The 27592-nt window shown below is 71.7% G+C and overlaps 3 protein-coding genes across 4 annotated transcripts; 1 reads left to right on the plus strand and 2 right to left on the minus strand.

Annotated features, from left to right (window-relative positions):
- Window positions 1-1166: 1166 nt before the first annotated feature.
- On the minus strand, window positions 1167-5974 carry ABCB8 (ATP binding cassette subfamily B member 8). Its single transcript, XM_059867726.1, has 16 exons — window positions 5860-5974; window positions 4963-5236; window positions 4228-4383; window positions 4056-4150; window positions 3880-3985; window positions 3638-3799; window positions 3469-3554; window positions 3299-3396; window positions 3074-3179; window positions 2934-2967; window positions 2660-2796; window positions 2451-2545; window positions 2167-2300; window positions 1916-2063; window positions 1387-1637; window positions 1167-1290 (listed from the first exon to the last, which is right to left on the minus strand). The coding sequence occupies exons 1-16, from the start codon at window positions 5934-5936 to the stop codon at window positions 1210-1212; spliced, it is 2040 nt and encodes a 679-aa protein (XP_059723709.1). The 5' UTR covers window positions 5937-5974; the 3' UTR covers window positions 1167-1209.
- Window positions 5975-6022: 48 nt separating this feature from the next.
- Window positions 6023-13939, plus strand: ATG9B (autophagy related 9B). The gene is given in 16 exon segments (XM_059868577.1): window positions 6023-6358; window positions 7922-8054; window positions 8204-8247; window positions 8371-8435; window positions 8514-8672; window positions 9211-9352; window positions 9851-10599; window positions 10708-10861; window positions 11402-11581; window positions 11658-11777; window positions 11779-11901; window positions 11976-12160; window positions 12477-12579; window positions 13053-13134; window positions 13259-13365; window positions 13683-13939. Coding segments are annotated over 14 exon segments (2328 nt in total). The 5' UTR covers window positions 6023-6358; window positions 7922-7924; the 3' UTR covers window positions 13351-13365; window positions 13683-13939.
- Window positions 13940-14298: 359 nt separating this feature from the next.
- On the minus strand, window positions 14299-27309 carry NOS3 (nitric oxide synthase 3). Of its 2 annotated transcripts, none has more exons than XM_059868787.1 (26): window positions 27144-27309; window positions 25969-26071; window positions 25465-25613; window positions 24828-24990; window positions 24294-24385; window positions 24080-24221; window positions 23700-23839; window positions 23125-23299; window positions 22107-22208; window positions 21690-21731; window positions 21007-21080; window positions 20769-20913; window positions 20556-20660; window positions 20271-20338; window positions 20069-20185; window positions 19396-19570; window positions 19149-19278; window positions 18447-18525; window positions 18030-18217; window positions 17261-17439; window positions 16807-17017; window positions 16486-16573; window positions 15524-15645; window positions 15016-15164; window positions 14587-14781; window positions 14299-14499 (listed from the first exon to the last, which is right to left on the minus strand). In XM_059868787.1, exons 1-26 carry the CDS (start codon window positions 27278-27280, stop codon window positions 14377-14379), a joined length of 3393 nt encoding a protein of 1130 aa, XP_059724770.1. In that variant the 5' UTR covers window positions 27281-27309; the 3' UTR covers window positions 14299-14376. The 2 variants fall into 2 exon arrangements, with proteins under 2 accessions (XP_059724770.1, XP_059724685.1); XM_059868702.1 differs by having other exon boundaries at window positions 21690-21884.
- Window positions 27310-27592: the final 283 nt, after the last annotated feature.

Here is a 27592-nt window from a genome sequence, read left to right on the forward strand (position 1 = left end):
CCCGCTCCCGCCGCGGCGCAGCCGCCGCCGGTCCCCGCCGTCCCCCGCCGCCGCCGCCCCCGCCCCTCCCGCGGCTCCACCCGCCGCCCCCGCCGGCGGCCGCAGCGTTGGGGTACGGGGGGGCCGAGACCCCCGGGAAGGGGGGCCGGCAGACAGCGCCCCTGCATCGGGCAGCCCAGCTCGGGGTCACACGGAGGTCCCTCCATGCCGGGGTCACACAGCGGTCCCCCCACCCCGGGAAGCGATGCAGTGGAGCCTTCAGCCCAGAAGGATGTCGCAGGGTGCCCCCACTCCGGGGGTGACACAGGGGTCTCCCATACAAAGGCTGACCCGTGGGACCCCCACCCCGGGAGAGTCATGCAGGGCTAATCCCACCCGGGGGTCACACAGGGGCTCCCCCTGCCTGGGGGGTTTGACACAAGTGTCCCCCACCTTGAGGGGCAGCACAGGGGACGGTCCCTCCAGGGGCGTTAGGAAGGGGTAACCCCATTCCAGGGGTCCCCCATCCCGGGGTCATGCAGAGGGTCCCTACCCCAGGAAGATGACACAGGGTCCCTCCAGTCCAGGGTGACAGAGGGGTCCCCGGCCTGGAGGGTGACACAGGCGACCCCCTCGTTCCAGCGGGGGTCACACGGGGGTCTCCCCACCCCAGAGGTCACCCACTCCGGAGGTGACACATGAGGCCCCCTGCCCCGTGGTAATATCGCGGTGCCCCTGACAGAAATCACGCATGGGCTCCTCCATCCAGGGGGGTGCAGGGGTCCCCCATCCCGGGGTCACGTTGGGGTTCACCCCCTCCAACCCCCGGGGGTCTTGCAGCGTTTCCTCAGTCGGGAGTGACAGCGGTGCCACACGCCACGGTGACACACGGGACACCCGAGGGTCACACGGGGAACGTTCACCGCAGCAGGGCCACGCAGGGGTCCCGCATCTCGGCAGGGGGGCTGGCACCGAGCAGGGGGTGACACAGGGGGTGACACAGGGGACACCCCCGCCCCGCGGGGCAGCGCGGCAGGGGAGGGGGCGGGGCCAGCCCCTCCGGCCCCGCCCACAAGCCAACGTCACTCATCCCGGCCCCGCCCGGCCCTCGCTCTCCCCGGAGCCAAGGGCACCCCCGAGCGGCCCGGAGGACCCTTCGCAAGTCCCGCACAGAGCGCAGCCCCGTCCGCCTGGCAGCGCCGCTTTATTGGGGAGCAGCGCGGGGACCCCTCAGGACCCCTCCTTCGTCTGCCGTCGGATGAGCTCGGCGTAGAGACCCCCCCGTCGCAGCAGCTCCTCGTGAGTCCCCGCCTGCGGAGACAGCGGGGACAGCCGATAGTGTCACCTGCGGGGGCCCACCCAGGTGTCACGGGCGGCGGCCCGTGCCCGCCGTGCCGCACGGCTCACCTCGGCCACGCGGCCCCGGGCCAGCACGGCGATGAGGTGCGCGCCGCGGATGGTGCTGAGGCGGTGCGCGATGAGCAGCACGGTGCGGCCGGCGGCAGCGCGCTCCAGCGCCGCCTGCACCGCCCGCTCCGCCTGCGCGTCCAGCGCGCTCGTGGCCTCGTCCAGGATGAGCACGGCCGGGTCCTTGAGCAGAGCCCGGGCGATGGCGATGCGCTGCTTCTGCCCTCCGGACAGCGCCGTGCCGCGCTCGCCTGCAGGGCACCGCGGGGACACCGTGGAGATGCTGTGCTGCACCATCCCAGGGCACCCCCCAGAACGTCCGTGCCACAGAGCCCGGGGACACCGCCCCGGCCCGCAGCCAAGGACCCGCCACAGCCGGAGCCCATCGCTCCTGCTCGGAGCCCAGCGCGGCCACGGCTCCCTGTGCACAGCTGAACGTCAGCGGTGAGCAGCACCGGCGTCCCCGCAGGACCGGGACCGCCTCAGCTGGGCCCCCACGCCCGCCGGACCCCTCCCGCCCCGGCCATACCCACGACGGTGTTGTAGCCCTCGGGGAAGCTGCGGATGAAGCCGTCAGCGTCGGCGAGCCGGGCGGCCTCGTACACCTCGGCATCAGAGGCTCCTGGCTTCCCGAAGCGGATGTTCTCCATGATGGTTGTGCCAAACAGCACCGGCTCCTGCAGCAAACCCCGGCCCTCAGCACTGAGCCCACCCAGCCCTACCTCGCTCCACTTGCCCCGGGACAGCCGCGGGTCCTGGCCAGCAGCACTCCTGTCCCACCTGGCTGATGAAGCCGATGACCTGCCCCCGCAGCCAGGAGGGGTCCAGGCCGGCGATGTCGTGCCCGTCCAGGGTGATGGTTCCTGCCGTGGGCTCGTAGAACCGCTCCAGCAGCGCTGCCACCGTTGACTTCCCTGGGGAGGGGACCCCTGAGCCCCCCTGCTCTGGAGCCCTGGCTCCAGCAGCACTGGGGGGTTCCCAGTCCCTGGCACACACCGGGCGCACTGGGCAGAGGACTGGGGAGAAGGAGGATGTGCCCAGGGAGAGGGTGGGGGTGCTGGTACCTCCTCCTGAGGGGCCCACGATGGCCACGGTCTGGCAGGGGGGCAGGGTGAGGCTGAAGTCCTGCAGGACAGGGTAGCCAGGCCGGGTGGGATAACTGCAGGAAGAGGAGCAGGGGCTGCAGGGGGCTGCAGGGACATGGTGCCAATCCCCCTGTCCATGGGGTGGCTCAGAGCCATGGGGGGCCAGGCAGGGGCCTGCTAGGACCCACCTGAAAGAGACGTGGTTGAAGCAGATGCGTCCGCACAGGGAGTGGGCAGGGATGGTGGCCCCCCCCTGCAGTGGCACGAGGGGCTCCAGTCTCAGCAGCTCCAAGACACGGGCACCAGCACTCAGACCCCGCACCACCTGTGGGAGGACAGCAGGAGCACCTCATGGCCCCCCAGACCCCACCTCACCCACAGGGAGGGTGGTGAAAGCAGCCCTGGAGCCCCAAACCTGAATCCCAAGCCTCAGGGGGTGCCAGGAGCCCTCACCCCACCTACCTGGCCCATCAGGATGGAGATGCTGGCCAAGGACCTGGGATGCACAAGGGCAGAGGTTGAGTTCAGGGCTGTGCCCAGGCAGGCTGTGGGGAACAGGGGGTGCCAGGGGTACTGGGGGCACCACTGGGCCCTGCCCTGACCTTTGCACCGTCTGCGAGGCCACCAGGAAGGACATGAGGTCACCGGGTGAGAGCTGGTCTCCAGCCATCAGGGAGCCACCCACAAAGATGGTTCCCAGGACGATGCCTGTGGGGTGGGGGCAGAGCAGGATTCGAAGGGGACATGCAGAAGGGGCATGGAGGAGGTCCTGCCCAAGGGAGTCCCACCCCGCAGCCCCCAGGTCCCTCTGTGTGACCCCCACTCACCGTTGAGCGCCAGGTTGGAGAGCCCCTGGAAGGCGGCAATGCCAAGTCCCAGCTGCTCGCTCAGACGTCCGGCACGGTCCACCTCGGCACGGAACAGCCTGGGGCAGGGATGGGCTGGGGTCCCCTCTGCCCCACGCCCCCCACCCCCAGGCTCCCGCCCTCGCCCTTACCCTGCCTGCTGCTCCTCCATGGCAAAGGCGCGCACCGTCCGCACGTTGCCCAGCGCCTCGTCGGCCACCACGGTGGCCTTGGCCACCTGCAGGGACAGCGAGGACATTGGAGACGCCCCACGCTGCGGCCTCGGGGCTGGCAGGACAGGGGGGCTCAGGTGAGGGTTACCTGCTCCTGCGCCTGGCGGGACAGGCTGCGGAGGAAGGCGCCGATGAAGGCGCCGGCGCCCACGAGCGCCGGCAGCGCCACGAGCAGCAGCCCCGTGAGCTTGGGCGAGAGCAGGTACAGCGACACGAAGCAGCCGGCGGTCTGGGTGCTGCTGCGCAGGCCCTGGGGGGACACAGGGGCTGGGGGCACCGCCGGGCTTGCCAGGAGATAGCCGGGCACACCCGGGAGACGGCCGGGCTCACCTGGGAGATGGCCAGCTTGAAGGAAGACTTGAACTCCTGGATGTCGGCCGTCAGCCGTGTCACCAGCTGCCCCGTGCGTGTGGCGTCGAAGAAGGCCACCTCCTGCCTGCCGGGGGAGCGGTGGGTGGGGGTCCCCGGGCACCCTCTCTCCCGTGCCCCGTCCCTGCCGGCGTTACCTGAGCAGGGCGCTGAAGAGAGCCTTGCGCATGTTGCCTGCCACCCGCTCGCCCACGCGGGCCAGCAGCGCGATGTAGCCGAAGGTCAGCAGGCCCTGCGGGACGGGGTGTCAGCAGGGCCAGGGGGCACCCCCGGGACCCCCCACCCACCCTCTGGGGGGTCGGCACTCACCTGCAGGCAGTAGATGGCGAGGAGGCGCAGGGCCGGGCGCCGCACCTCCCGCAGGTAGGTGGCCACGTGGCCGCGGGCACACCGGGCCACCACATCCACCAGCTGGCCCAGCAGCACCGGGATGCGCACGTTGAGCAGGGCTGCACCCAGTGCCAGCTGCAGGGACACACAGGGACAGGGACAGGGCTGTCACGGCACTGGGACAGCAGCACGGGGTGCCACGCCATTGCACCAGGACAGCAGGTGGCCTGGCACAGCACTGGGACAGCGGGTGTCACACTGTGGCATCAGAAAGTGGGTGTCACGCCATGGCACTGGGAGAGTGGGGGTCACACCGTGGCACTGGGACAGTGGGGGTCACGCCATGCCACCAGACAGTGGCTGTCTCATGTCAGCACTGGGGCGGCAGCTGTCACACTGTGCCACTGGGACAGCACGTGTCACACAGCAGCGGATACCAGGATGGTGGGTGTCACACAATGGCACCAGGACAGTGGCTGCCACACCATGGCATGGGGACAGTGGCATGCCGTGCCACCCTGCACAGGGACCGTGGCCATCACGCTGTGGCACTAGGACAGTGACAGGCAGTGGGACGGCAAGTGTCACACCATGTCAGTGGGACAGTGGCCACCATGCTGTGGCACCGGGACCGTGTGTTACTCCACAGCATAGGTGTGACACAGGGACAGTGGGGACAAGGGTGGCCATGGCCACCCACTCGGCCCTGCTCACCACGACAGCAGCTGAGAGCGCCAGGAGCTGCGGGCGCAGGAAGGTCCAGAACAGTGGCCAGTCAAAGGGGGTCTCCGGGGGGGGCTCTGGCGGCTCGGGAGCGGCAGGGGGGACAGCGGGGACAGTGGCCTCCTGGCAGCGCGCGGCCGTGCGCAGCAGCCCCAGCAGCACGCAGCCCGAGGCCGAGCCCACCAGGAGCAGCCGGCGCGGGGCCGGGAGCGCGGGGGGCAGCCGGGGGGGCACGGCCAGCCCCAGGCGCCCCCCATACCTGAAACTGGGGAGAGGGGTGAGTGAAGTGAACCTGGGGGTAAGTGAATGCTGGGGGAGCCCCCACGGATCAGCCCAGGCACCTCAGAATCCCATCTTCCCCCTCAGGAGTTGTGTTCCTGCCTCCCAGGGAGCCAGGATCCCCCAGGACCGCCTGGAACCCCGGAGTCCAATTCCCCACCAGGAGTTGGGGTGCCCCCACCAGCCAAGGCCCGTGAGTCCGGGAACCTCGCGGACGCCGCAGGGCTGCCGAGGGCGAGCTCGCCGCACCGCACCCAGCGGCGGGGTGTCCTCCCAAGGGCCAAGGAGCCTCCCAGGGTAGCCCGGAGCACCCCAGTACTGCCCACGTGTTGCCCCCGCCCCGATTCCCCTCCCGCTGCTCCGGGAAGCCCCTGTATCCCTCAGCCTCCCGGGAGCCCCGGCCTCCCCGCGGTCCCCCCGCAGGGATCCAGGTGTCCGGGAGCCCCCGCGAGTTCCCGGCACCCCTGGCTCCCCCGCAGCCCGACTCGCACCCCCGGGACCCCCGCGACCACCGAATCAGGGCTCCTCCCAGCAGGAGCTGGGGTTCCTGCGCTCCAAGGGAGCCGAGGGTCCGGGATCCGCCCGGGATGCCCCGCACTCCCCCGGTACCTGCGCCCCGGCACGGAGGGCGGCCGGAGCCGGGTCCAAGCGCCCGCCGCCCGCAGCAAGAGCACCGGCAGCGGCATGGCGGCTCCGGGCGGGGGCGGCTCCGGGGGCGGCACCGGACGGCACGGGGCGGGACCGGGGCGGGCCGGGGCGGTCCCGGGCGGTCCCGGGCGGGCGGAGCCCCAACACCGCGGCCCGGGCCCTGCGCCGGCCCCGACCCGCGCCGGCCCCTCTCCGGCGCCTCTGGCCCTACCCGGGCTCCGCGCCCTGACCCCGCCGATCCCGGTCCCGGCACGCCCGCTCCTCCCCGGGGCCGCCTCCGGACCTCCGGACCCGCACCGGAACCCGCGCCGGAGCTCGGAGCGCGCACCGGCACCCCCGACCCCGCCGCTGCCCGGGGCCGCTGCCGGTGCGGCCATGGCCGGCGGCGGGGCCCGGGGCGAGCGCGGGGCCCCCTGAGCGCCCGGCACCGGCGGGGACCGGGCCGGCACCGAGCGGCCAGGTGAGCAGGGACGGGGCAGCGGCTACCGGGGCTGGCGGAGCCCCGCTGTCCCCGGAGCGGGGTCACGCCGCTCCTTTCCGGGGTCCTTCAGCCCGGCCGTTGCCCCGGGACCCCCCAGCCGGGCAGCTCGGGGACACCGGGGCCGGTGTGTCCCTTGCGGCCGTGGCGGTGCCGTGTCCCCACGTGTGGTGCCGGGGCACTCGCGGGGGTCACTGACGAGCCCCGTCCGTGTTCGTACGGCGCAGCCATGTGTCACCACGGGGGCTCGTGTCACCACGGGGGCTCACCCTGCCGTGTCCCCACGGGCAGGTGTCCGTGTCCCCCCCGTGCGGAGTCGCGGGGGTCCCCGTGACACAGGTGACGCTGCGGAAACACACGTGTCCCGGCAGGGTCACCGGGGCCACTGCCGGGGCCCGCCGTGTCCCTCGGGTGCCACGTCCCCTGGGCTCTGTCCCTGGCCCCGGGGGTGTCCCGGCCGCCCGGCCCGGGGATCCCCCGGCCCCCCCACCGTTTACCCTCTGGGGCTATTTTCGGGCTCCGCGGGTATTTTTGGCTTCCCGATGCGGAGCTGGTTGGGGACGGGCCGTGCCGATGTCACCCGCCGGGACACCCGATCCCGGGGGACGCGGCCGCTGTCCCCAAGGGGTGTTGCACAAGTGGGGTCGGGTCCCTCTTGCTGCATCAGCCCCGCGCCGTGAGTCAGCCCCGGACACGTGGGTCCGGACGGTGTCACCCGCGGCCACCGGCCTGGCCGGACACGGGCTGCGGCCACCGCGGGGGACGCTGGTGACGCGCGGCGCTGCGGGGCGGCGGTAAGGGGACCGTGGGGGGGTGAATGGGGGGTCCCGTCCTGCTCCAGGGGTGGGGGTCCCATCCTTCCCCAGGGGGTGATGGTCTCATCCAAGGGTTTGGGGTCCCCTCCCAGAGTTTTGGGTCCCGTCCTCCCCTGTGGGGAGTTGTCGTCCTGCCCCAAGGTCCGCGGTCCTGCCCTGCCCCAGAGGGCTGGGGGGGTCCAGTCCTTCCCCGGGCCGGGGTCCGCAAGGCATTGAGAGGCCACCAGGGCTCGGGACTGGTCCTGACCTGGTCCCGGCTCCGGGGGTAGTGTGTCCGTGGTGAGTGGGGTCTGCGGGGTGGCTGTCGGTACACGAGTCCGTGGGGAGGGGGCTCTGTGCGGAGGAAGGGTGTGGGGGGCTGTGGACACAGGATTCCGTGGGGAGAGGCGTCCCCCCACTCGCGCTGGGCAGCCCAGCGTGGCCCGGGGACGGCCGGGGGGAAGTACTGGGGTCCCTAGGACCCTGCAGGGGGTCCCTCCTGGGGAGCCCTGCAGGGTCACGGCAGGCTCTGGCACTGGCCTGGCCGGTGGGACAGGACGGGCCGGTGGCAGCTGCGGTGTCACCTGCCCGCGGCCGGGGCCAGCTCAGGCCACCCGAATTCGGGGCACGCGGGCGGCGCGGCGGCACCCCAGCGGCATTTCCGGTGCCCCACATCTGCCCCCGACCCTCCGCCCCCCACCTGCCCCGCCGCGGCCCCATCGCGGCGGCAGGCGCTCACGTTCCCCGGCAGGTGATGGCGGAGCAGGGAGAGGAGGACCGGGACTACCGGGAGTACCGGCGGCTGGAGGATTGTGAGGAGGACTCGCCCCCCGGCGAGGAGGAGGAGGAGCAGCTGCTGCTGCACGTCACTGAAGGACCGACAGGTACTGGGGTGCCGTCTGGCAGGGGATCCGGGTCCCGTGGGTTGTTTGGGGACCCCAGGAGGTGTTTCTGCGTCCTGGGTGGGGTGCGGGGGTCCCGCGGGTGGGCGGTACCACGTTCCCACCTGACCCCCCCGTGTTTTTCCCCCCAGACTCGTGGCACCACATTAAGGACCTGGACAGTTTCTTCACCAAGATATCCTGGCACAGCCTCTGGTGGCACTGTGGGGCACATGGGGGAGCATGGAGTGACTCTGGGAACCGGGGGGGGACATGGGGGGTCCGTCACTCCTTCACAGTCTCCTTAACCCCCCCACACATCTACCAGTTCCACCAGAGGAATGGCTTTGCCTGCGTCTTGCTCTCGGACGTCCTGGAGCTGGTGTAAGTGATGCCGCGTTGTCACCGTGCGGTGCCAGGTGGCTGTGACACCGGGATCCCGCTGACCCCCCGTCCCCCCAGGCAGTTCCTGTTCGTCGTCACCTTCAGCACCTTCCTGCTGTGCTGCGTGGACTACGACGTGCTGTTCGCCACGCGCCCGCTCAACCACAGCCACGTCCCCGAGCGCGCCAAGGTGACGCTGCCCGACGCCGTGCTGCCCGCCCCGCAGTGCGCCCGCAGGTGGGCAGGGGACTCCGGGGACACCGGGGGGGCTCAGTGCTGCGGGTGACACGTGGGCTTCCGGCAGTGTGGGTGACACGCGTGTCCCCAAGGGTCACTGGCGGCGGGGGGGCTACGGCTCCTGCTGCTGCCTGCGTGGCCGTGCAGAGGTGCCAGTGCCACCAACGTGGCTTTGCGGGGTCAGGGTGCCACTGGTGTGGCTGCATGGGGTCCTGATGCTGTGGGTGATGTCCCTAGCAGTCTCTGAGACTGCAGATGGCTGTGAGGTGGTTGGTGGCACTGGTGACAGCTATGCTTTTGCAGGTTTCATGGCAGTGGGTGACTGCTGCCTCTGAAGGATTTGTTGGCCCTGCTGACACTTGTGCCCCCACAGGCCTTGTGTCAGCAGGTGGCTTCTGGTTTTGCTGGCACCGGTGTGGCTGTGGGGGGTTCCCAGTGGCACTGGTGACACCTGTGTCTCCTTAGCAGGCTCTGTGGCACTGGTTGGCAGGTAGCCACGGGGGGCTTGCTGGCACTGGTGACGCCCGTGTCCCCGCAGGCTCCGTGGCAGCGGGTGGCTGCTGTTCCTGCTGGTGCTGGCGGGCGCAGTGTGGCTGTGCCGCCTGGTCACGGCGCTGCGGCGCCTCGTGGGCTACTGGGAGATCCGCAGCTTCTACATCCGAGCGCTGGGCATCCCCGCGGTGAGCGGGGCCAGGGGCTGGGCTGGGGCTGCCAAGGGGGCTGGAAGGTGCCACCAGGGGGGCTGGGGTCTGGACTGGGCTGTAAGGTGCCACTGAGGGGGCTGGGGTCCGGGCTGGGCTGTAAGGTGTCTCTGGGGGGACAGGGGTCCGGGCTGGGCTGTAAGGTGCCACCAGAGGTGCTGGGGTCCGGGCTGGGCTGTCAGGTGCCACCAGAGGTGCTGGGGTCCTGCCTGGGCTGTCAGGTGCCACCGGGGAGGACTGGGGTCCTGCCTGGGCTGTCAGGTGCCACTGGGGGGGCTGGGGTCCTGCCTGGGCTGTCAGGTGCCACTGGGGGGGCTGGGGTCGGGGTTGGGCTGTCAGGTGCCACCGGGGGGGCTGGGGTCGGGGCTGGGCTGTCAGGTGCCACGGGGCACCGGGCCGTGCTGAGTGACGCCAGCGCCGAGCAGCGCTGCGCTGTGCCGCGGGTGCCCAGCGCCGATGCCCGTGCCGTTGCCGCAGGAGGAGCTGTGTAACCACAGCTGGCAGTCGGTGCAGGCCCGGCTGCTGGCCCTGCAGCGGCGGCAGCCCCTGTGCGTGCCGCGCCGGGAGCTGACGGAGCTCGACATCCACCACCGCATCCTGCGCTTCCGCAACTACACCGTGGCCATGGTCAACAAGTCCCTGCTGCCCGTGCGCTTCCGCCTGCCGCTGCTGGGCCCCGTGGTCTTCCTCACGCGCGGGCTGCAGTTCAACCTGGAGCTGCTGCTGTTCCGCGGCCCGGCCGCGCTCTTCCAGAACACCTGGAGCCTGCGGCCGCAGGTGAAGCGGGCGGGCGCGCGGCGGGCGCTGGCGCGGGGGCTGGCGCGGGCGGCCGTGCTGCTGGGGGTGGCCAACCTGGCGCTGTGCCCCTGCGTGCTGGGCTGGCGCCTGCTGCTCGCCTTCTTCAGCTACGCCGAGGGGCTGAAGCGGGCCCCGGGCAGCCTGGGTGCGCGCCGCTGGTCGCTCTACGCGCGCCACTACCTGCGCCACTTCAACGAGCTGGGCCACGAGCTGCAGGCGCGGCTCGGCCGCGGCCACGCGCCCGCCACCAGGTACATGGACTCGTTCAGCAGCCCGCTGCTGGCCGTGCTGGCTCGCCACGTGGGCTTCTTCGCCGGCTCCGTGCTGGCTGTGCTCATCGTGCTCACCGTGTACGACGAGGACGTGCTGACGGTGCAGCACATCCTGACGGCCATCACGCTGCTGGGGCTCGTGGTCACGGTGGCCAGGTGGGTGCCGAAGTGGTGGCCGGGTGGATGGGGCAGACCCTGTGCTGTGCCATGCGGGGCCGGGTGGGCACGAGGGGCTGAGGTGGGGCCCTGGCTGTGCCCCTGCAGGTCCTTCATCCCGGACGAGCACGCGGTGTGGTGCCCGGAGCAGCTGCTGCAGCGGGTCCTGGCGCACGTTCATTACCTGCCCGAGCACTGGCAGGGCCGTGCCGGCCGCGCCGAGACACGAGCAGAGATGGCGCAGCTCTTCCAGTACAAGGCGGTGCGTGCAGCCCCCCACTGCCCGACCCTCCTCCCCAGGACCCCGCTCCGCTGGGGCCATCCTCCCCCCCTGCTCCCCACCCCCAGCACCCCAGAGACTGGGAGCCCCCCATCCTCAGACTTTCCAGCCCTGGCTCTCCCCGCCTCTGGATCCCCAGCCTGGACCCCCAGCACTGGGACCCTCTGCTCCAAGGCCCCATTGTCCTGGGACTCCCTGTCCCAATCCCCTGCCCTGGGACCCCTCACCCCCAGGACCCCTCGGAGCAGGAGCTTTCTGTGCCAGGATCCCATACCCTGGATCCCCCACACTGGGATCCTCCTGCACCAGGGCTCCCCACTCTCGAGGCACCCCCATCCAGGAGCCTCCTGCTTTGGAATCCCCCACACTGAGATCCCTCCACCCCGGGCAGCCCTGCCCAAGGACTCCCCTGCTCAGCACCTACTGCCCTGATACCCCCACCTTGGACATCCCGCCCCAGGGCTTCTGAATCTGGGCCCTCCATCCCGGGACACCCGCAGATCCCAGTGCCTCCCACTGCAGGTTTTCATCCTGGAGGAGCTGCTGAGCCCCCTGGTGACACCCCTGATCCTCATCTTCGCCTTTCCCCCCCGCGCCCTCGACATCGTGGACTTCTTCCGCAACTTCACGGTGGAGGTGGCGGGCGTGGGCGACATCTGCTCCTTCGCGCAGCTGGACGTGCGTCACCACGGCAACCCCCAGGTGGGCAGGGGGCCGGGCTGAGGCCTTCCGGGGCCGCGTGTCCCCCGCCGGGTGTGCCATGTCCCTGTCCCCGCAGTGGCTGTCGCAGGGACACACGGAGGCGCCCCCGGAGCGCCAGGCGGAGCACGGCAAGACGGAGCTGTCGCTGATGCGCTTCGCCCTGAGCAACCCCCGCTGGCGGCCGCCGCCGCCCGCGCCGCCGCTTCCTCGGCCACCTCCAGGCGCAGGTGACCCGCGACGCGGCCACCGCGCCCGCCCCGCGGCACCTGCTGGCCGAGGGGCCCCTGGCCGCGTCCCTTCTGTCCGAGGACTCGGCCCTGGCGGTGAGTGGGGGCGCCTCGGGGGGGCCGCCAGGGGGGTGTTTTGTGTCTCCCCCTGACGGATGTCCCCACAGCCCGAGGGGCTGGTGACCAGTGTCCTGGCGGCCAGCGGGCTGGTGGCCCGGGACCCGCGCTTCGGGCAGCCCTGCAGCACGGCCAGCGCCACCGCCAGCCTGCTGGCGTCCCTGCGGACCCCCCTGGGGACCCCGCCCTGCGCAGCCCCCGACAGCCCAGCGGAGCCCCAGGGCCCCGAGGACAGGTGGGGACACGGCACAGGGGCCGTGAGGAGGGGTGACATGGAGGGGGGGGGGTGGGGGGCGTGGGGAGGGGGGGACAGGGCTGGGAAGGGGGTCAGGGGTGTCACGGAGGGGACGGGGGTCGGGAGGGGAGAGGGTGTCACGGAAGGGGGTGTCATGGCAGGGAGGGGGTGGCAGGGAAGGGGTGGCAGAGCAGGGAAGGGGTGTCGGGGCAGGGAAGGGGTGTCAGAGCGAGGGGGGGGCAGGGAAGGGGTGTCACAGCGAGGAGGGGCGCTGCGGCGGGGCTGTCACCGCGTGCCGCCCCTCCCGTGCCCCAAGGCCGGCGCTGAGTGAGTCGCGGCTGCGCAGCCTGAGCCGCTCGGCGCTGCTGGCCGAGGTGGCCTCTGCCGAGATGAGCCTGCACGCCATCTACCTGCACCAGGTGTGTCACCCGCGGTTCCAGGGGTCCCCCTGCCCACAGCACCCCGGGACACAGGTCCCTTGGGGTCCCCTGGTGTCTCTCACCGGAGTGTCACTGTCTGTGTGCTCTGCCTCATCCCTGGGAGCCATGCCTGGCCCTGGTCCCTTGTCCCCAGCACCATTCCAGGCTGCCCCCACCCTCCCTGGCCTGCTGGGTGACACCCACCCTGTGTTCTCGGCCTGTCGGGGTGCTGGGGGTGAGGCACCGCAGCTGGTGTCACCCATGGCGCCCCTTCTGCCCCCCTTTGGGGCTGGGGAGTGTCCCGGGCTGAGGGACCCCTGTCCTGCTGCCCCGTGGGGGCTCCGAGTGCCAGTACGGGGGGCTCTGCTGTGGTGGGGGGCTCCAGCAGCAATATGGGGGCTCTGGCTGCCTCTGGGGGTGTTCTGAGCACTCATCCTGGTTCTCTGCTCTTCCTTGACCCCTGTCCCCCGCAGCTCCACCAGCAGCAGCAGCAGCAGCCGCAGGGCCCCGGCCCCCAGCCCGCGGGGGCACCCAAACACCCCTTCGTGACCACAGGTGAGCACCGGCCCGGCGTGTCCCGGGGGCTGGGGGGACTCTGCTGCCCCCCACCCACCACGGGGCTGAGCCTGGAGCCGGGGCAGGGGGGGCTCTGCAGGTCCTGACCCCCTGTGCCCCCCAGGCTCGGCTGCCCGCGCCTCGCAGCTGCGGGAGATGCCGCTGGGCGGGTGGGCCGAGGAGGAAGAGGAGGAGGAAGAGGAGACAATGACGTAGCCAGGCCCGGTGCCGGTGGGTGGGGACACGGGGGAGGGGGGACCGCCGGGATTGGGACATGGAAACCCCTGGGGGTGGGAGATGGAACCCCTCGGGGCGGGGGGACATGGTGAGCCCCAGGGCTGAGGGTACCGGGACTTGGAAGGGATACACTGGGACACGGAGGGGCTGGGGCACAGGGACCCCCGGGGCTGGGGTTCAGTGGGGCCTGGCTGCCTCCTGTGCCAGGGTCCCCGCTCTGGGGTGCCCAGTGTTGGGGTCCCCAAGTGCCAGGATCCCCACTCTGGGGTCCCCGCTCTGGGGTCCCCGCTGACACCCCGTTCCCTCTGCAGGGTCCTGGTTGTGCCGAGAGCCCCCGGAGGTGCCGGGGGAGCCGCCAGGGGCACAGTGGGGGGCTCGCCGTGCCCACTATGCTGCCAGGGGGGCCCTGTCTGTAGGAGCCCCCTGCTCGGGGCGTCCCTGGTGCCCCCACTACGGTGCAGGGCCAGGGGTGCTGCCAGGGCCCCCCCAGGTGCTGTTTTTGGGGGGCACAGGGCTGGTGCCCCGCGTGGTGCCCCGAGCACCAGCTGAAATAAAGGTTTACAGAGGGGCTGTGCCCGCTGGCTGTGCCTGGGGCTGAGCTGGGGGTCCCGGGGGGCGATGCCCTGGATGGGGCTGTGGCAGTCTGGGATGACACTGGGGGTTCTGGGCAGGTGGCAGCAGCGGGGCTGGCAGGGGCTGCACTCACCTGCAGCCTCACAGGTGGGAGCCACAGGGCCATGGCCCTCCCACTATTTCCCACCCCTCAGAGCCACAGGACCGTGTCTATGTCCTTTTGCCCCCCATTTCCCACCCCTCGTGTCTGGAGCATGGCCAGGTGACCCCGGAGGTGTCACAAAGCCCATTCTTCCCCGGGCCACCTCCCATGCCCCCAGTGCTACCGCAGGAGCCGAGGTGTCGGGCCGGGGGTATCAAAACTAAACCTTTACTGGGGGTGGCGGGACGGGGGCACGGCCACAGGGCCCCCCTGTCCCCGCGTCCCCGCGCTCAGGGGGCGGGCCCCGGCGGGCGCCGCTCCTGCAGGGAGAAGGACTGGCTGCGGATGCGCAGGGCCACCTCCTGCGTGCGGAACGTCAGCCCGAAGATGTCCTCGTGGTAGCGGTTCTTGTCCTGCGGGACAGGCGTCAGGGCCGGGGCCGGCCACCCCCGCCGTGCCCACGGGTGTGTCCCCTGGGTGTCCCGGGTCCCAGCCCTTACCCTCAGCTCGCTGATGACGTCCCCCGCCTGGCCCAGCGTCATGTCGCCTTCCTGGGCCAGGATGTGCTGCACGGTCTGCAGCACCTCGGTGGCCATGGTGACATCCCCGCACACGTACATGTGGCCCCCGTGCTGGCAGAGCACCTGGTGCACCTCGGCTGCCAGCTGTGCCCGCAGCACGTCCTGCACGTACGTCTGGGGACACACAGGGACCGTGGCATCCTGTCCCCAGGTGCCCATTCCCGCCCTGACCCTTTGTGTGCTGTCCCTGTCCTCGTCTGTGTCACCTCCAGCTCTGGCTTCGTGTCCCCCAGCAATCCCTGTCCCCTCCGTTTGCATCCTCACCTTGTCCTTGTCCCCAGCTCCGTGCCCATCCCAGCCTGTCCCCGTCTCGGTCCCCACCCCGTGCCAGCGCTGTCCCCGTCGCACCTTGGGGCTGCCGGGCTCGCGGGAGAAGGCGGTGAGCACCTGGCTGAGGGCGCCCTGCTGCCGCGCCTCCTCCATCTCCTCGCGGTAGATGTGGTCCAGGGCGGAGGAGCGGCACCCGAACACCAGCACCATGGGCCCCAGGGGGCCACCTGCGGGGGGACAGTGTCCTCGTGTCCCCGCAGTCCCGCTCACCCCTGTCCTGCAGACTCCCTGTCCCCACATCTCCGTGTCCCCACGTCCCCAGTCTCCATCCCCTTCCCCATGTCCCCAACCCCTTCGTCACTGTCGCCACGCCTCTTGTCCTCCATCCCAGCGCCACCATGTCCCCGTGCCCATGTCCCCATGTCCCCCCCACCCCCGCATCCCTCCCATCCCCAGGTCCCTGTCCCCCCCCACCCCCATGTCACTATTTCTCCATCCCCTTCTCCCGGGCCCCCCATGGCCCCTGTACCCTGTCCCCAGCCCCCGTGTCCCCCGTGTCCCCCGTGTGCCCTGTCCCTGTCCCCACCTCCGGCGCGCAGCAGCTGCAGCCGGTGCTGCCAGAAGCTGCGGAAGGGCGCCACGCCGGTGCCGGGGCCCACGAGGATGCAGGGGGTGTCGGGGGCGGGCGGCAGCCGGAACGAGGGGGCCCTGCGGCAGTCGGGGGTCACCGGGGGGGCCTCGAGCCCAGCCCCGGCTGGGGAGGTCGGGAAATGGGGCGGGGGGAAGGCAGGGGGTAGGGGGGTGGGCTGAGACATGTACGGGAGCAGTTGAGGGAGACAGACCCGGAGGGCAGGCGGGGGACAGGGAGGGCAGGGACCGGGACAGGGAGGGCAGGAGGGGGACAGGGAGGGCAGGGACCGGGACAGGGAGGGCAGGGACCGGGACAGGGAGGGCAGGGAGCGGGACAGGGAGGGCAGGGACCGGGACAGGGAGGGCAGGGACCGGGACAGGGAGGGCAGGCGGGGGACAGGGAGGGCAGGGACCGGGACAGGGAGGGCAGGGACCGGGACAGGGAGGGCAGGGAGTGGGACAGGGAGGGCAGGGACCGGGACAGGGAGGGCAGGCGGGGGACAGGGAGGGCAGGAGGGGGACAGGGAGGGCAGGCGGGGGACAGGGAGGGCAGGGAGCGGGACAGGGAGGGCAGGGACCGGGACAGGGAGGGCAGGCGGGGGACAGGGAGGGCAGGCGGGGGACAGGGAGGGCAGGCGGGGGACAGGGAGGGCAGGGAGCGGGACAGGGAGGGCAGGGAGCGGGACAGGGAGGGCAGGGAGCGGGACAGGGAGGGCAGGGAGCGGGACAGGGAGGACAGGGACCGGGACAGGGAGGGCAGGGACCGGGACAGGGAGGGCAGGGAGCGGGACAGGGAGGACAGACGGGGGACAGGGAGGGCAGGGACCGGGACAGGGAGGGCAGGGACCGGGACAGGGAGGGCAGGAGGGGGACAGGGAGGGCAGGAAGGGGACAGGCGGCAGGACAGTGATCCCTTACCCCCGGATGAAGGCTGGCACCGTGTCCCCCGGCTGCAGCCGCGCCAGCCACGTGGAGCAGACGCCGTAGTGGAGCGGACCCTGCCCGTCTGTGGGGACCAGAGGGGGCCGGTGGGGCTGTGGCGGGGGCGGTCCCAAGGCAGCCCCTCACAGAGCCCCCCGCAGGGCTGGGGACCCCTCTGTGCCCGGATGGGGATTTGAAGATGCTCTGGGGACACTGGAGATATGCTGGAAACCCTGGAGATGGGCTGGAGGTGCCCTGGAGGCCCTGGGGGTGCCCTGGGGGTGCCCCCCGGCCCGTGCCCATCCCCGCCCCGCTCACTCTCGCTGTGGTAGGTGACCACGGCCACGGTGAGGTGGATCTCGCCCGGGTGAGCGCCGGGCGCGGAGCTGATGGAGTAGTAGCGGGGCTGGAGCAGCGGGAGCTGGGAGAGCAGCAGCGCGGCCGGCAGAGACACGGACGGGAACTCGGCCAGCACCTCGGGCAGCGTCGGGCACCGGAACCACTTCCACTCCTCGTACAGCCGTGCGTCCTGCGGGCACGAGGCTGGCACAGCGGGGACCCCACGCTCGGTCCCCGGGGACCCCAGCGCCCGGTACCGGCCCGGGGAGCGGGGCAGCATCCCGGCGCCCAGCGAGACAGCGTCCCAGAGTCAGGGAGGGGATCCGCGTCCCGGTGTCCCGACTGCGAGGTAACTGCCACCCCAGCACCCCCGTGCCCCAGCCCCCCCAGCCCCCCAGCCCCTCTCCGGGCGGTGTCCCCGCACCCCCCTGACCTGCGCCAGGCGCTGGAGCCGCTCCCGCTCCACGGGGTCCCGCGCCAGCGAGCCCAGGAGCTGCAGGAACTGGGGCGTCGGGGGCGCCGCCACGTCCAGGTAGAAGGTGAGAGCCTGGGCCAGGGTGCAGGGGGGCAGCCGGGGCTGCAGCACCCAGCGGGGCCCGGGGCTGGACCCGCCTGGGGATGGGGGGTTGTGGCGCTCAGTTCTGTCCTGTGTCCTCCCCAAGGCCCTTCCTCTTTTCCGTCTTCCTTCCCCCCACCGCTCCCCTTTGTCTTCCTCTTCCTCACTCCCTTCCCATTCCTTTCCCCAGCCCCTTCTCTCACTTCCTTTGCCCCAATTTCTTCCCTTTCCCTTTCCTCTTCCCAAGCCTCAGTCCCTCCCCATCTTCCCGCGGTCCATGGCGGCGGGACCCCCTCCTGTCCCCCTCCTGTCCCCCTCCTGTACCCCTCCCGTCCCCCTCCTGACTCCTTCCAGTACCGGTGAAGTCTCCACTATCCCCCTGTGACTGGGTTCCCCCAATCCCCCCGTGTCCCCCCGTACCTGAGGAGTTCCCCCAATCCCCCCGTGTCCCCCGTACCTGAGGGGTCCCCCCAATCCCCCCGTGTCCCCCCGTACCTGAGGGGTTCCCCCAATCCCCCCGTGTCCCCCCGTACCTGAGGAGTCCCCCCAATCCCCCCGTGTCCCCCCGTACCTGAGGGGTCCCCCCAATCCCCCCGTGTCCCCCCGTACCGGCGGGGCTCCCCCAGTCCCTCCGTGCCCCCCGTACCGGCAGGGTCCCCGTCGCGGCTCTCCAAGGCCAGGGGCTGCTCGGGGGGCGGCGGGTCCTCCACGCGCTCCAGGACGGCCCGCACCAGCTCCTCGCGGTTGGCGGGGAACACGCCCAGGTGGTCCCCGGGCAGGTGGTGCAGCCCCCCCTGCTCCGCGCCGCCCACCCGCACCAGCAGCGTCTGCCGGCTGCGGGCAGCGGGGTCAGCGGGCACGGGGCGGGGGCAGACACGGGGGGGGGGCGCGGAGGGAAAGCGGCCCCGGGGGTCCCGGCAGGGGGGGGGTGTCCTGCGGATCTGGGACCCTCCCCAGATCCGCAGGGGTGCCGGGACCCCGGGGTGCCAAGAGCGGAGGGGGACGGGAGATCCCGGGGGTGGGCGGGGGGCGAGGTGGGGATTCCTGTGCGGGGGGACCTCACCTGGACTCCTCACTCTGCAGGTTCTCCACAGACAGCACCGAGCAGGGGAACACCTGGCGCTTGTGCAGCTGGGACAGTCCTGGGGGGCGCGGGGGGGTCAGGGGGAGCTGGGGGCACGGAACGTGCGGGGAGGCACGGAGGATTGGGGAACACGCGAGGCTGGGGGGCACGGGGGGCTGGGGAGACACAGGAGGGCATGGGGAGCCTGGGGACACGGAGGCGACACAGGGGACACAGGGGGACCTGTAGGGCTGGGGGACATAGTGGGACTGGGTGGTGATGAAGGAACATGGAGGGGCTGGGGTGGAACAGGGGGCTGGGGGCACATGGAGGGGCTGGGGTGGAACAGGGGGCTGGGGGGACATGGAGGGGCTGGGCAGGAACAGGGGGCTGGGGGGACATGGAGGGGCGGGGGTGGAACAGGGGGTTGGGGGCACATGGAGGGGCTGGAGTGGAACAGGGGGCTGGGGGGACATGGAGGGGCTGGGGGGCTGGGAGTCATGGGGTGAGGAGAAGGCTGGGGGAGTCAAAGGGTCTTGGGGAGGTCATGAGGGGGCTGAAGGAGTCTCTGGGGGGCTGGGGGCTGACCCCACAGAGCTGTGGGGTGTGAGGGGATCCCCCAGGGTGCTCGGGGGTGCTATGGGGTGTCCCGGGGAGCCGGGGGGTCCCGCAGGGTCTGGGGGGTCCCGGAGGAGTCGGTACCGGCCAGAGTCTCGGTGGCCTGGGGCTGCGGCACCAGCCGGTGCCTCTGGCGCTTCCAGCCCTGCGGCGGGGCGAACAGCTCCTCGGCGCCCCCCGCCCCGTCCCCCACGCAGAATGTCTCGCAGGCAGCCTGGGGGTACGGGGGGGGCGGTGAGTGCCAGGCGGGGGGCCCTGTGGGTGCCCCCCACCCCTGTACCTGGAGGAGCAGGTGTGCCCAGGTGCAGAACGGCCCCCCCAGCCCCCGTACCTGGAACACTTGGCGTGCCCAGGTGCGGAACGACTCCTCCTGGGCGCACAGCTCGTCGCCCTCGCCCAGGGGCAGCACCCGCTCCCCGCCCAGCTCCTCCAGCCGCGTGTCCACGGCCCGCGCGAAGGCACAGAAGTGGGGGTACGCCCGGGACCCCAGCCCGAACACCGCGAACCTGCGGGAGAGCGGGGGTAGAGGGTCCCCAGGGGTGCGGGGGTACGCCCGGGACCCCAACCTGAGCACCACCAACCTGGACGGGGATGCACGGGGGGGATCCCCAGAGTCAGAGGGGCCTGGCCATTATCAGGCCACCACATGAGGGGGGTCACGGGGGCACCTCGGGCAGCTCCTGCCCCCACCCACACCCGCAGGGCAGACCGGGCGGGAGCTGCCGGTGCCGGTGTGAGCCCTGTTCGGGGCACCCCAGCCCCAGCAGGGCAGCGTGCCCAGGCAAGGAACCCATCCCCATCCCTGTTCCATCCCTGTGGCCGTGCCTATCCTGTGCCCACCCCCCATGGCTGTGCTCTGTCCCCGTGGCCATGCCCATCCCATGCCCACCCCGTTCCCACCCCGTGCCCACCCCGTGCCCATCCCGTGCCCATCCCATGCCCACCCCGTTCCCACCCCGTGCCCATCCCGTGCCCATCCCGTGCCCATCCTGTGGCCTCGGTACCGCAGGGCTCCCAAGGTTCCCGCACTGTCTGTGTTGCTCAGCTGCCGCCGCTTCTTCTTCCAGGAGGACACGAGCTGGTCGGACTGGGAGACGCTGTTGAACCGCAGCTTGTAGCTCCTGAGGGTGTTAGGAGGGTCAGGGGAGTCAGGGGGGATCCTGCCCCGGCCCCAGCAGGGACCCCCAGGACCCCCGGGGTGCTCACATGGGCGGCTCTGCCTGGGAGGTGCCAGTGTAGGGCGATGTCATCTCCATCAGGGCCTTGGAGAAGCTCTGTGGGGGGCGGAATGTCACCCCCACATCCCATTCCCACTCCATCCCATCCCCAGCCCCATCTCATCTCCAACCTCAGCCCCATCCCATCCCATCCCATCCCATCCCATCCCATCCCATCCCATCCCATCCCATCCCATCCCATCCCATCCCATCCCATCCCATCCCATCCCCATCCCATCCCCATCCCATCCCATCCCATCCATCCCATCCCTACCTCAGCACATTCTGGAGGGTCCCCGTTCCCAAATGTGCTGGTCACCACCAAGACCAGGGTCTCGTGCTCCAGGGCCACCACATCATACTCATCCATGCACAGCACCTTCACGGAATGCCAGGATCAGGATCCCTCCCCCCAGCCCCTGCCACGGGGCCTTCGGGGGAGCTGGGTGACGGGAGCTGCCCCAGTCCTGCCCCTCTGTCCCTGCACCTTGGGGTCGAAGGCCCGGCGGAAGAGCTGGCACAGGTTCCAGGCGTAGGTCCGTGACTTCCCGGTCTCCGTGCCGTAGAGGATGGTGGCCTTGACCCGCCGTGCCATCACGTGTCCCATCAGCTTGGCCGAGATCTTAACGGCGCTGTGGGGTGCCCAGGGCACCGTGGGGTCAGCACGGGATTCCTGGGCATCCCAGAACTCCCACGGGACCCCCGGGATCCTGGGGTTCACCTACTTGGCCACCTCCTTGAAGGTCTTCCTCCGGGTGACAGTGGTGCCCTTGGACACGTAAACCTTCCAGGCGTCGGGCTGGGGAGGGAGGGGGCGGTTGTGGGGCCAGGGCCGGGGGGCTTTGTGAGGGGAGGGGTGGGGGTCTGTGGGATTGGGGAGGGGGGGGGCTTGGCTGTGGGGAAGAGGGGTCGGGGTGTGTGGGATTGGGGAGCGGGGGGCTTGGCTGTGGGGAAGAGGGGTCGGGGTGTGTGGGGCCGGACCCACCCGGTACCAGAATGTGAACTGGGGGTCATGGGGAGCACCGGGGGTCGTGGGGGGCAGGAAGGCTCTGGAAGGGGCTGAGGGAGAGCCCCAGCTGGGGGCTGGAGGTGTCCCAGGGGGTGCTCAGGGGCTGCTGGGGGGTGTCCCAGGGTCTGCTGTGGGGTACATGCCAGTGGAGGGTGATGCAGAGGGCTGGGCGTCCCGCAGGGACCAGCGGTGCCCAGGGCAGACCCAGAAAGTCCTGGGGGGTCCAGGGGGCTCAGTGCCAGCCGACCGGGGGTCTCAGTGACCTGGGGCTGCACCTCCAGCTCTGGGAGGGGGGCACAGGGGCTGGGGAGCCGTGGGGCAGGGAGGATCTGTGGGTCCAAACCCCCAGCCGGCAGCAGGAGGCGGCTGTGGGACAGGACCTGTGGGGAGGGGTCCCACCTGGTAGCGGAAGGTGGGGCTCAGGTGGTAGTTGACCATCTCCTGGTGGAAGACAGGTGTGAGACTGCCCGAGAGGGGGGGCACGATCCAGGCCCAGTCCGCGGGACACCCGCCCCGCGCCCGCCCCTCCGCCGCCAGGTGCTTCATGAAGGACTCGGTGGCCGCGTGGTGGTCCACGATGGTCACCTGGGCCACCTGCGGGGGGGGACGGGGGACAGTGGAGACGTGGGCTGCCTCTGGGGATGGGGGGCATGGGGATGGCGGGGTTCCCGTGGCCCGGCGGGGGGGGCTCCAGCACTGAGAGTGTCCCGGTAGTGGGGTCCCAGCCGTGGGGTCCCAGCAGTGTGGGGGTCCCAGCAGTTTGGGGGTCCCAGCAGTGTGGGGGTCCCGGCGCTGGGGGTCCCACGGGGGTCCCACCTGGAAGCTGTGCAGCACGGCCACGTTCACCTCCACAGCTGCCCGGTCCTTCCAGAGGGACGAGCTGGTCCCTGTGTCCAGCCCCATGCGCTGGGCCACCTCCTGCAGGGGTCAGCAGGGCGGGGTTGGCCAGGGGTCAGCCAGGGGTCCCCGAGGGGTCCCGGATGGGGTCCCAGTGGTGTCCTGGTCGGGGTACCAGAGGGCTCCCGGGGGGAATTCTGGGGAGAGGTCCCAGGAGTGATGCATTGTCCTGGTGGGGTCTCAGGGGGTTCTGATGAGGATCTTGATGGGCCTGAAGGGGGTCCCAGAGTGGTCCCAGGGGGTCGCTGGGGGATTTCGGGGAGGCTCAGTGTGGGTCCCAAGGGAAATATCGGGGACTACCAGGGAGTTCCCAGGAAGGGTCCTGGGGGGACCCCCGGGGAGTACCAGGGCTTCCCTGTGGGGTCCAGGGCCATCCCTGTGGGGTCCCTGTGTAGTCCCGGGGTCCCAGAGCAGTCCCGGGGATCCCAGTGCAGTCCCGGGGGTCCCAGTGGGGTCCCAGTGCAGTCCCGGGTGTCCCAGTGCAGCCCCGGGTGTCCCAGTGCAGTCCCGGGGGTCCCAGTGCAGCCCCGGGGGTCCCAGTGGAGTCCCAGCGCAGTCCCGGGTGTCCCAGTGCAGTCCCGGGGGTCCCTGTGCAGCCCCGGGTGTCCCTGTGCAGCCCCAGGGGTCCCAGTGGGGTCCCTGTGCAGCCCCGGGTGTCCCAGTGCAGTCCCGGGGGTCCCTGTGCAGCCCCGGGGGTCCCAGTGGGGTCCCAGTGCAGCCCGGGTGTCCCAGTGCAACCCGGGTGTCCCAGTGCAGCCCCGGGGGTCCCAGTGGCGTCCCAGTGCAGTCCCGAGGGTCCCAGTGCAGCCCCGGGGGTCCCAGTGGGGTCCAGTGCAGCCCGGGTGTCCCTGTGCAGCCCCGGGGGTCCCAGTGGGGGTCCCAGTGCAGCCCCGGGGGTCCCAGCGCTGTAGCGCTGTCCCGCGGTGCCGGGGCTCACGGGCAGCACGTCGTAGCGGTGGCGGTCGCAGAGGTTCCGGGAGCCGATCTCGGTGCCCATGTACCAGCCGTTGAAGGGCGCCGCGGGGAACTCGAGCCCCCCGATCTCCAGCAGCATGTTGGCCACGGCCGGCAGAGCGTGCCAGCGCAGCCCCAGCTCCGAGAACCACTCCAGCCTGGGGGCACGGGGGCTGTGGGGCCGCTCCCGCACGCCCACAGCGGCCCCAGAGCCCCCAGAGCGGGAGGCCAGCCTCCATCCCCCCCGCACCCCACCGGGGAGGGTCAGCACGCCCGTGGCTCCGTCAGGAGGATCAGCAGCCCAGCACTCCAGGACCCAGCCCAGGAGAGGGTCAACAGCCCGGTATCCCAGCCCGGGAAGGAGCTGGCATTCCAGCATCCCTCAGGGATGGGATCAGACCCGCGGCTGCTCCCTGTCCCCAGCGCGGCTCCCCAACCTCATCCCCCCGCTCCCTCCCCTCTCCAAACCCTCCCCAGGGCGACCCCGTGGGACTCCAGCCCGGGTCACCGGCACAGTCCCTTGGCCAGGGAGATCCCGGGGGTCGCAGCCGCACTCACGTGGGGTGGTGCAGCGGCACCTCGAGCACCAGCTCCGGGGGCAGCGGGAACAGCTCGGGGGACTCGTCGGGGCTCTGCAGCAGCAGCGGCAGCACGTCGAAGCGGCCCCCCCCGGGGGTCCAGCCGTGTTGGATGCAGAGCTGGGGGGAACAGCGTCAGAGGGGGCATCCAGGAGGTGTTTGGGGGCACGGGGATTGGGAGAGATGAAGGGCGTGGGGGGGATGGCGGGGGGAGGAGTAGAGTATGAGGGGGGAGAAGGAAGAGAGACGGAGTGGGGATGGAGGGCGGCATGGAGGGAACACTGAGGTGGGGATGGAGAGGGAAGAGAGGAGGGGTGGAGAGGTGGTGAGGGGGGCCTGGGGGCGCAGGGGTCCCCCCACCTCGGTGATGTCCACATTGGCAGGGTCGCCCCGCACGGAGCCGTCGGGCTGCCGATAGCCGGCGTAGCGGATCAGCTGCGGGTTCCAGATGCGGAAATCGCCGCGGCCCGGAGCCCGCGGGGGGAAGATGGTGATGGCGGACCTGGGGGGCCGGGGAGGGCCGTCAGGACACCCTGCGGCCGCGGGGGCCGGGGGGCGCCGGGCCCATTCTCACCGGATGTTGCCGCGGTTGGTGGCGAACTGGATGTGGGAGCAGAGGAGGCTGAACATCTCCCCCAGCCCCGCGCAGTCCCGGGCATCAAACACCTGCGGGGGGACAGAGGGGTGTGGGGGACCCCTGCGGGGCAGCTGGGATGGGCGCCCCCGGGGGGAATCTGCGGGCCGGGAGGTCCTTTGGGAGGGGTCCCCATGGGGCGGGGGTGCCGTGGGGTCTTTGTTGGGGCGGGAGATCCCTGTGGAACCGGGGTCCCGTAGGACGGGGTTCCGTGGGTCAGGGTCCCCTGGGTCCCCGTGCTACAGGTTCGAGGCAGGGTCTCTCTCGGGTGGGGTGAGGGTCCCCCCAGGACACGGGACATGGGATGAGGGTCCCCATGGTGTCGGGGTGACCACGGGGGTGTTGGTGCCTGTGGGCGCCCGTGAGATGGGGTGGGGTGAGTTGGGCTGCCTCTGGTTTGTTGTCCCCAGGAGGCTGAGGTGTGTGGGTGTCCCCGTGGGCTGTGGTGGGTGAGGGTCCCGCGGCGGGTCGCACCTGCAGCTTGTTCCACTGGATGCGGCCGACGCAGCGCGCCGCGTTCCGCCAGGCCTGCTTGGCGCCGAACGTCAGCTCGGGCTCCCGCAGCCGGTACGAGCCCGAGGCCGCGATGTCCGCGGCCACCTCCCGCAGCCGCTGCGTGTGCGCCGGGGAGTTCTCCCTGCAGGGGCACCCTCAGCACCCACAGACTCCGGGAGAGCCCTCCCAGCACCCCCAGACACGGGCACCTTCGGGGGTAGGGGGCCAAGCAGCGACAGGGTGTGAGGTGCTCTGGGGCACGGATGAGGTTATGGGATGTCCCAGGGCAGGGATGGGGGATCCGGGGGTACTCTGGGGGAGAGGTGGGGACATGGGGCACCCCAGGACACGTCAGGAGCTATGGGGGTACCCTGGTGTGCAGGTGGGGATGTGGAGTGCTCTGGGCAGGGACGGGGCTGGGGGTGCCCCGGGGCAGGGTGGGTTTTTGGGGTGTCCCAGGACAGGGGTAGGGATATGGAGGTGTTTTGGGAGGGGTGGGACTATGGGGTGCCCGGGGCAGGGCTGGGGCTGGGCTGTGGGTGCCCCGGGGCCGCGGGATGCCCGCACCCATTGTGGGGATGCCCGTGCCCGCTGTGGGGGTCCCGTCCGCGCTCACCGCCGCAGGGACACGTAGTACTGGGTGATGAAGTCCCGGGCCAGCTCCAGCAGCTCCTCGGGCGGTCGCGTCCCCTCGGGGGTGGGGGCGGGCAGCGGCCGCGGCAGCACCAGCGACCCCAGGCAGCGCAGCCCCGAGCAGGGCAGCTCCTGGGGGGGCACCGGGTGACCCCCGGGACAGACCTCCCTGTCCCTGTGTCCCCTCCCACGCCCTGCCCCGCCCGAGTCTGTCACCCCGGCACCCCACAAACCCGCACGCCCAGCCCTGCCCCCTGACTTTGCCCCCCAGTCTGCCTCCTGTCCTGCAGCCCCCCAGTCCGCAACTCCAACCTGCACCGCCATCCCCCTGCCGCTATCCCTGCCGTCCTCCCGCCTTTCCCCCCTCCAGCCGCACACCCCACTCCCGTGCCCCCGTGCCCCCGTGCCCGTGCCCCCACTCCCCATGTCCCCATGCCCATGTCTCGTGCCCCAGTCCGTGCCCCCAGGCCCTCCCTCGCCCCCGGACCTGTCCCGCCGTGGCGCAGAGCGTGTCGTAGCTGATGCTCCCGGTCTCCCAGTTCTTCAGGCGGGCGAAGCGGGGCGGCTCCGCCGGGGAAGAGGGCACCGGGCTGGGGGGTGACACGGGGCACCCCTGAGACCTGCCCGGGCACGGGGGGCCCAGCCGGGGGTCTCGGGGGACTTGGGGAGAAACGCGTGCCCCTCGGCGCTAGCTCTCGCGGCTCGGACAGCGGGACCCCTCGGGTGCGGGGACCTGTCCGGGGGTGGCACAGGAGGGCTCCGGGTGGAGGGGAGCGGGGGCTGGGCTGTGGCGGGGACAGCGGGGCAGGTCCGGGGGTTTCCCCTTCCCCAACATCTGGTGCTGCTGGGGGGTCCCGAGCCGCCGGATGCACCCCGTGGGGGTGGGGAGCGGCAGGGGATGGAGGGCAGGGGATGGGGGGCTCAGAGGATGGGGGTGCCTCAGAGCGGGGGGCAGAGGCTGGGGGGGGCTGAGCTGGGGGGATCAGGGGACGGGGGATCAGGGAATGGGGCTGAGCTGGGAAGTCAGGGAATGGGAAACCAAGATATGGGGGGCTGAGTTGGAGGGGTCAGGAGTTGAGGGGTCAGAGGATGGAGGGGGCGCGGGGCGTTCCTGGCCCTCGTGTGAGTGTGAACAATGGCCATGAGTCAGAGCGGGCTCCGGGCCACCGCGGGGGGAGAACACGCCCCCGTCCCATGCCTGTCCCTTCCGAGCCCCTCCGAGGTGTGGGGTCCCCGCACCTCCATCCCCACTTGACCCCACAGACCCCTCCCCATATGTCCCCCATGTGCCCCCAGATGCCGCCCGCCCCAGCGTGCCCCAGTGGGTCCCGTGGGCGGTGGGGGCCGCGCCGTGGGACAGGAGACACTGTCACAACTCCACGAGCAGCGGGCACAGCGCTCTGCTGCCGGCGGGCTCCGTGTTCTGCCCCAGTGCCCCATGCCAGCCACCCCGTGGGGACACCTCCACGGCCGGGACACCTCCACGGCGGGGACACGTCTCCGGTGGACTCGGGCCATGTGCGAACGTCCCCACGAGCGAGGAGGGGGTCCCCGACGAGGCTCGGAGCTGCTGCAGGTGAGTGCCGGTGCCCCTGTGCCCCGTCCGTCATTTCCAGCCCCTTCCTCCCCATGCCAGCCCGTCCGTCCCACCTGGACACCTACCTGGGGGGCTCGGTGACAGCGGCGGGGGCAGCGGTGACAGGGGGGTCCTCGGGCGCGGGGCCGCGCGGGCGCGAGCAGAGGCCGAGGCCGGGGCAGGCGCGGGGGGCTCCGGGCAGGACCCCCGGCAGGTTCCCCATCGCGGCCCCACTGAGCCGGGAGCGGCCGCTTCCCGCTTCCTACTGCCCGGGGAAGTGGTGACGAGGCCGCGACGCCCCCGCCCCGCACACAATGGGCACCGCCACCTCCACCGTCACCGCCACCGCCACGCGGCGCGGGACACACCGGGGACCCCACCGCGGGGGTGGAACCCAATCTGCCCCGCGGGCCCATGGCATGTGGCCATGGGGAGGGAGAGGTGGCACCCACAGAGGGGACACGGCACTCATGGGGGGGGGACATGGCCCTTGGGGGGACTTGGGAGCACACATGACGCCCCGGTGGGACACAGC

This window comes from Haemorhous mexicanus, chromosome 1 (assembly GCF_027477595.1).
Source record: "Haemorhous mexicanus isolate bHaeMex1 chromosome 1, bHaeMex1.pri, whole genome shotgun sequence".
In the NCBI taxonomy this organism is placed as follows: Eukaryota; Metazoa; Chordata; class Aves; order Passeriformes; family Fringillidae; genus Haemorhous; species Haemorhous mexicanus.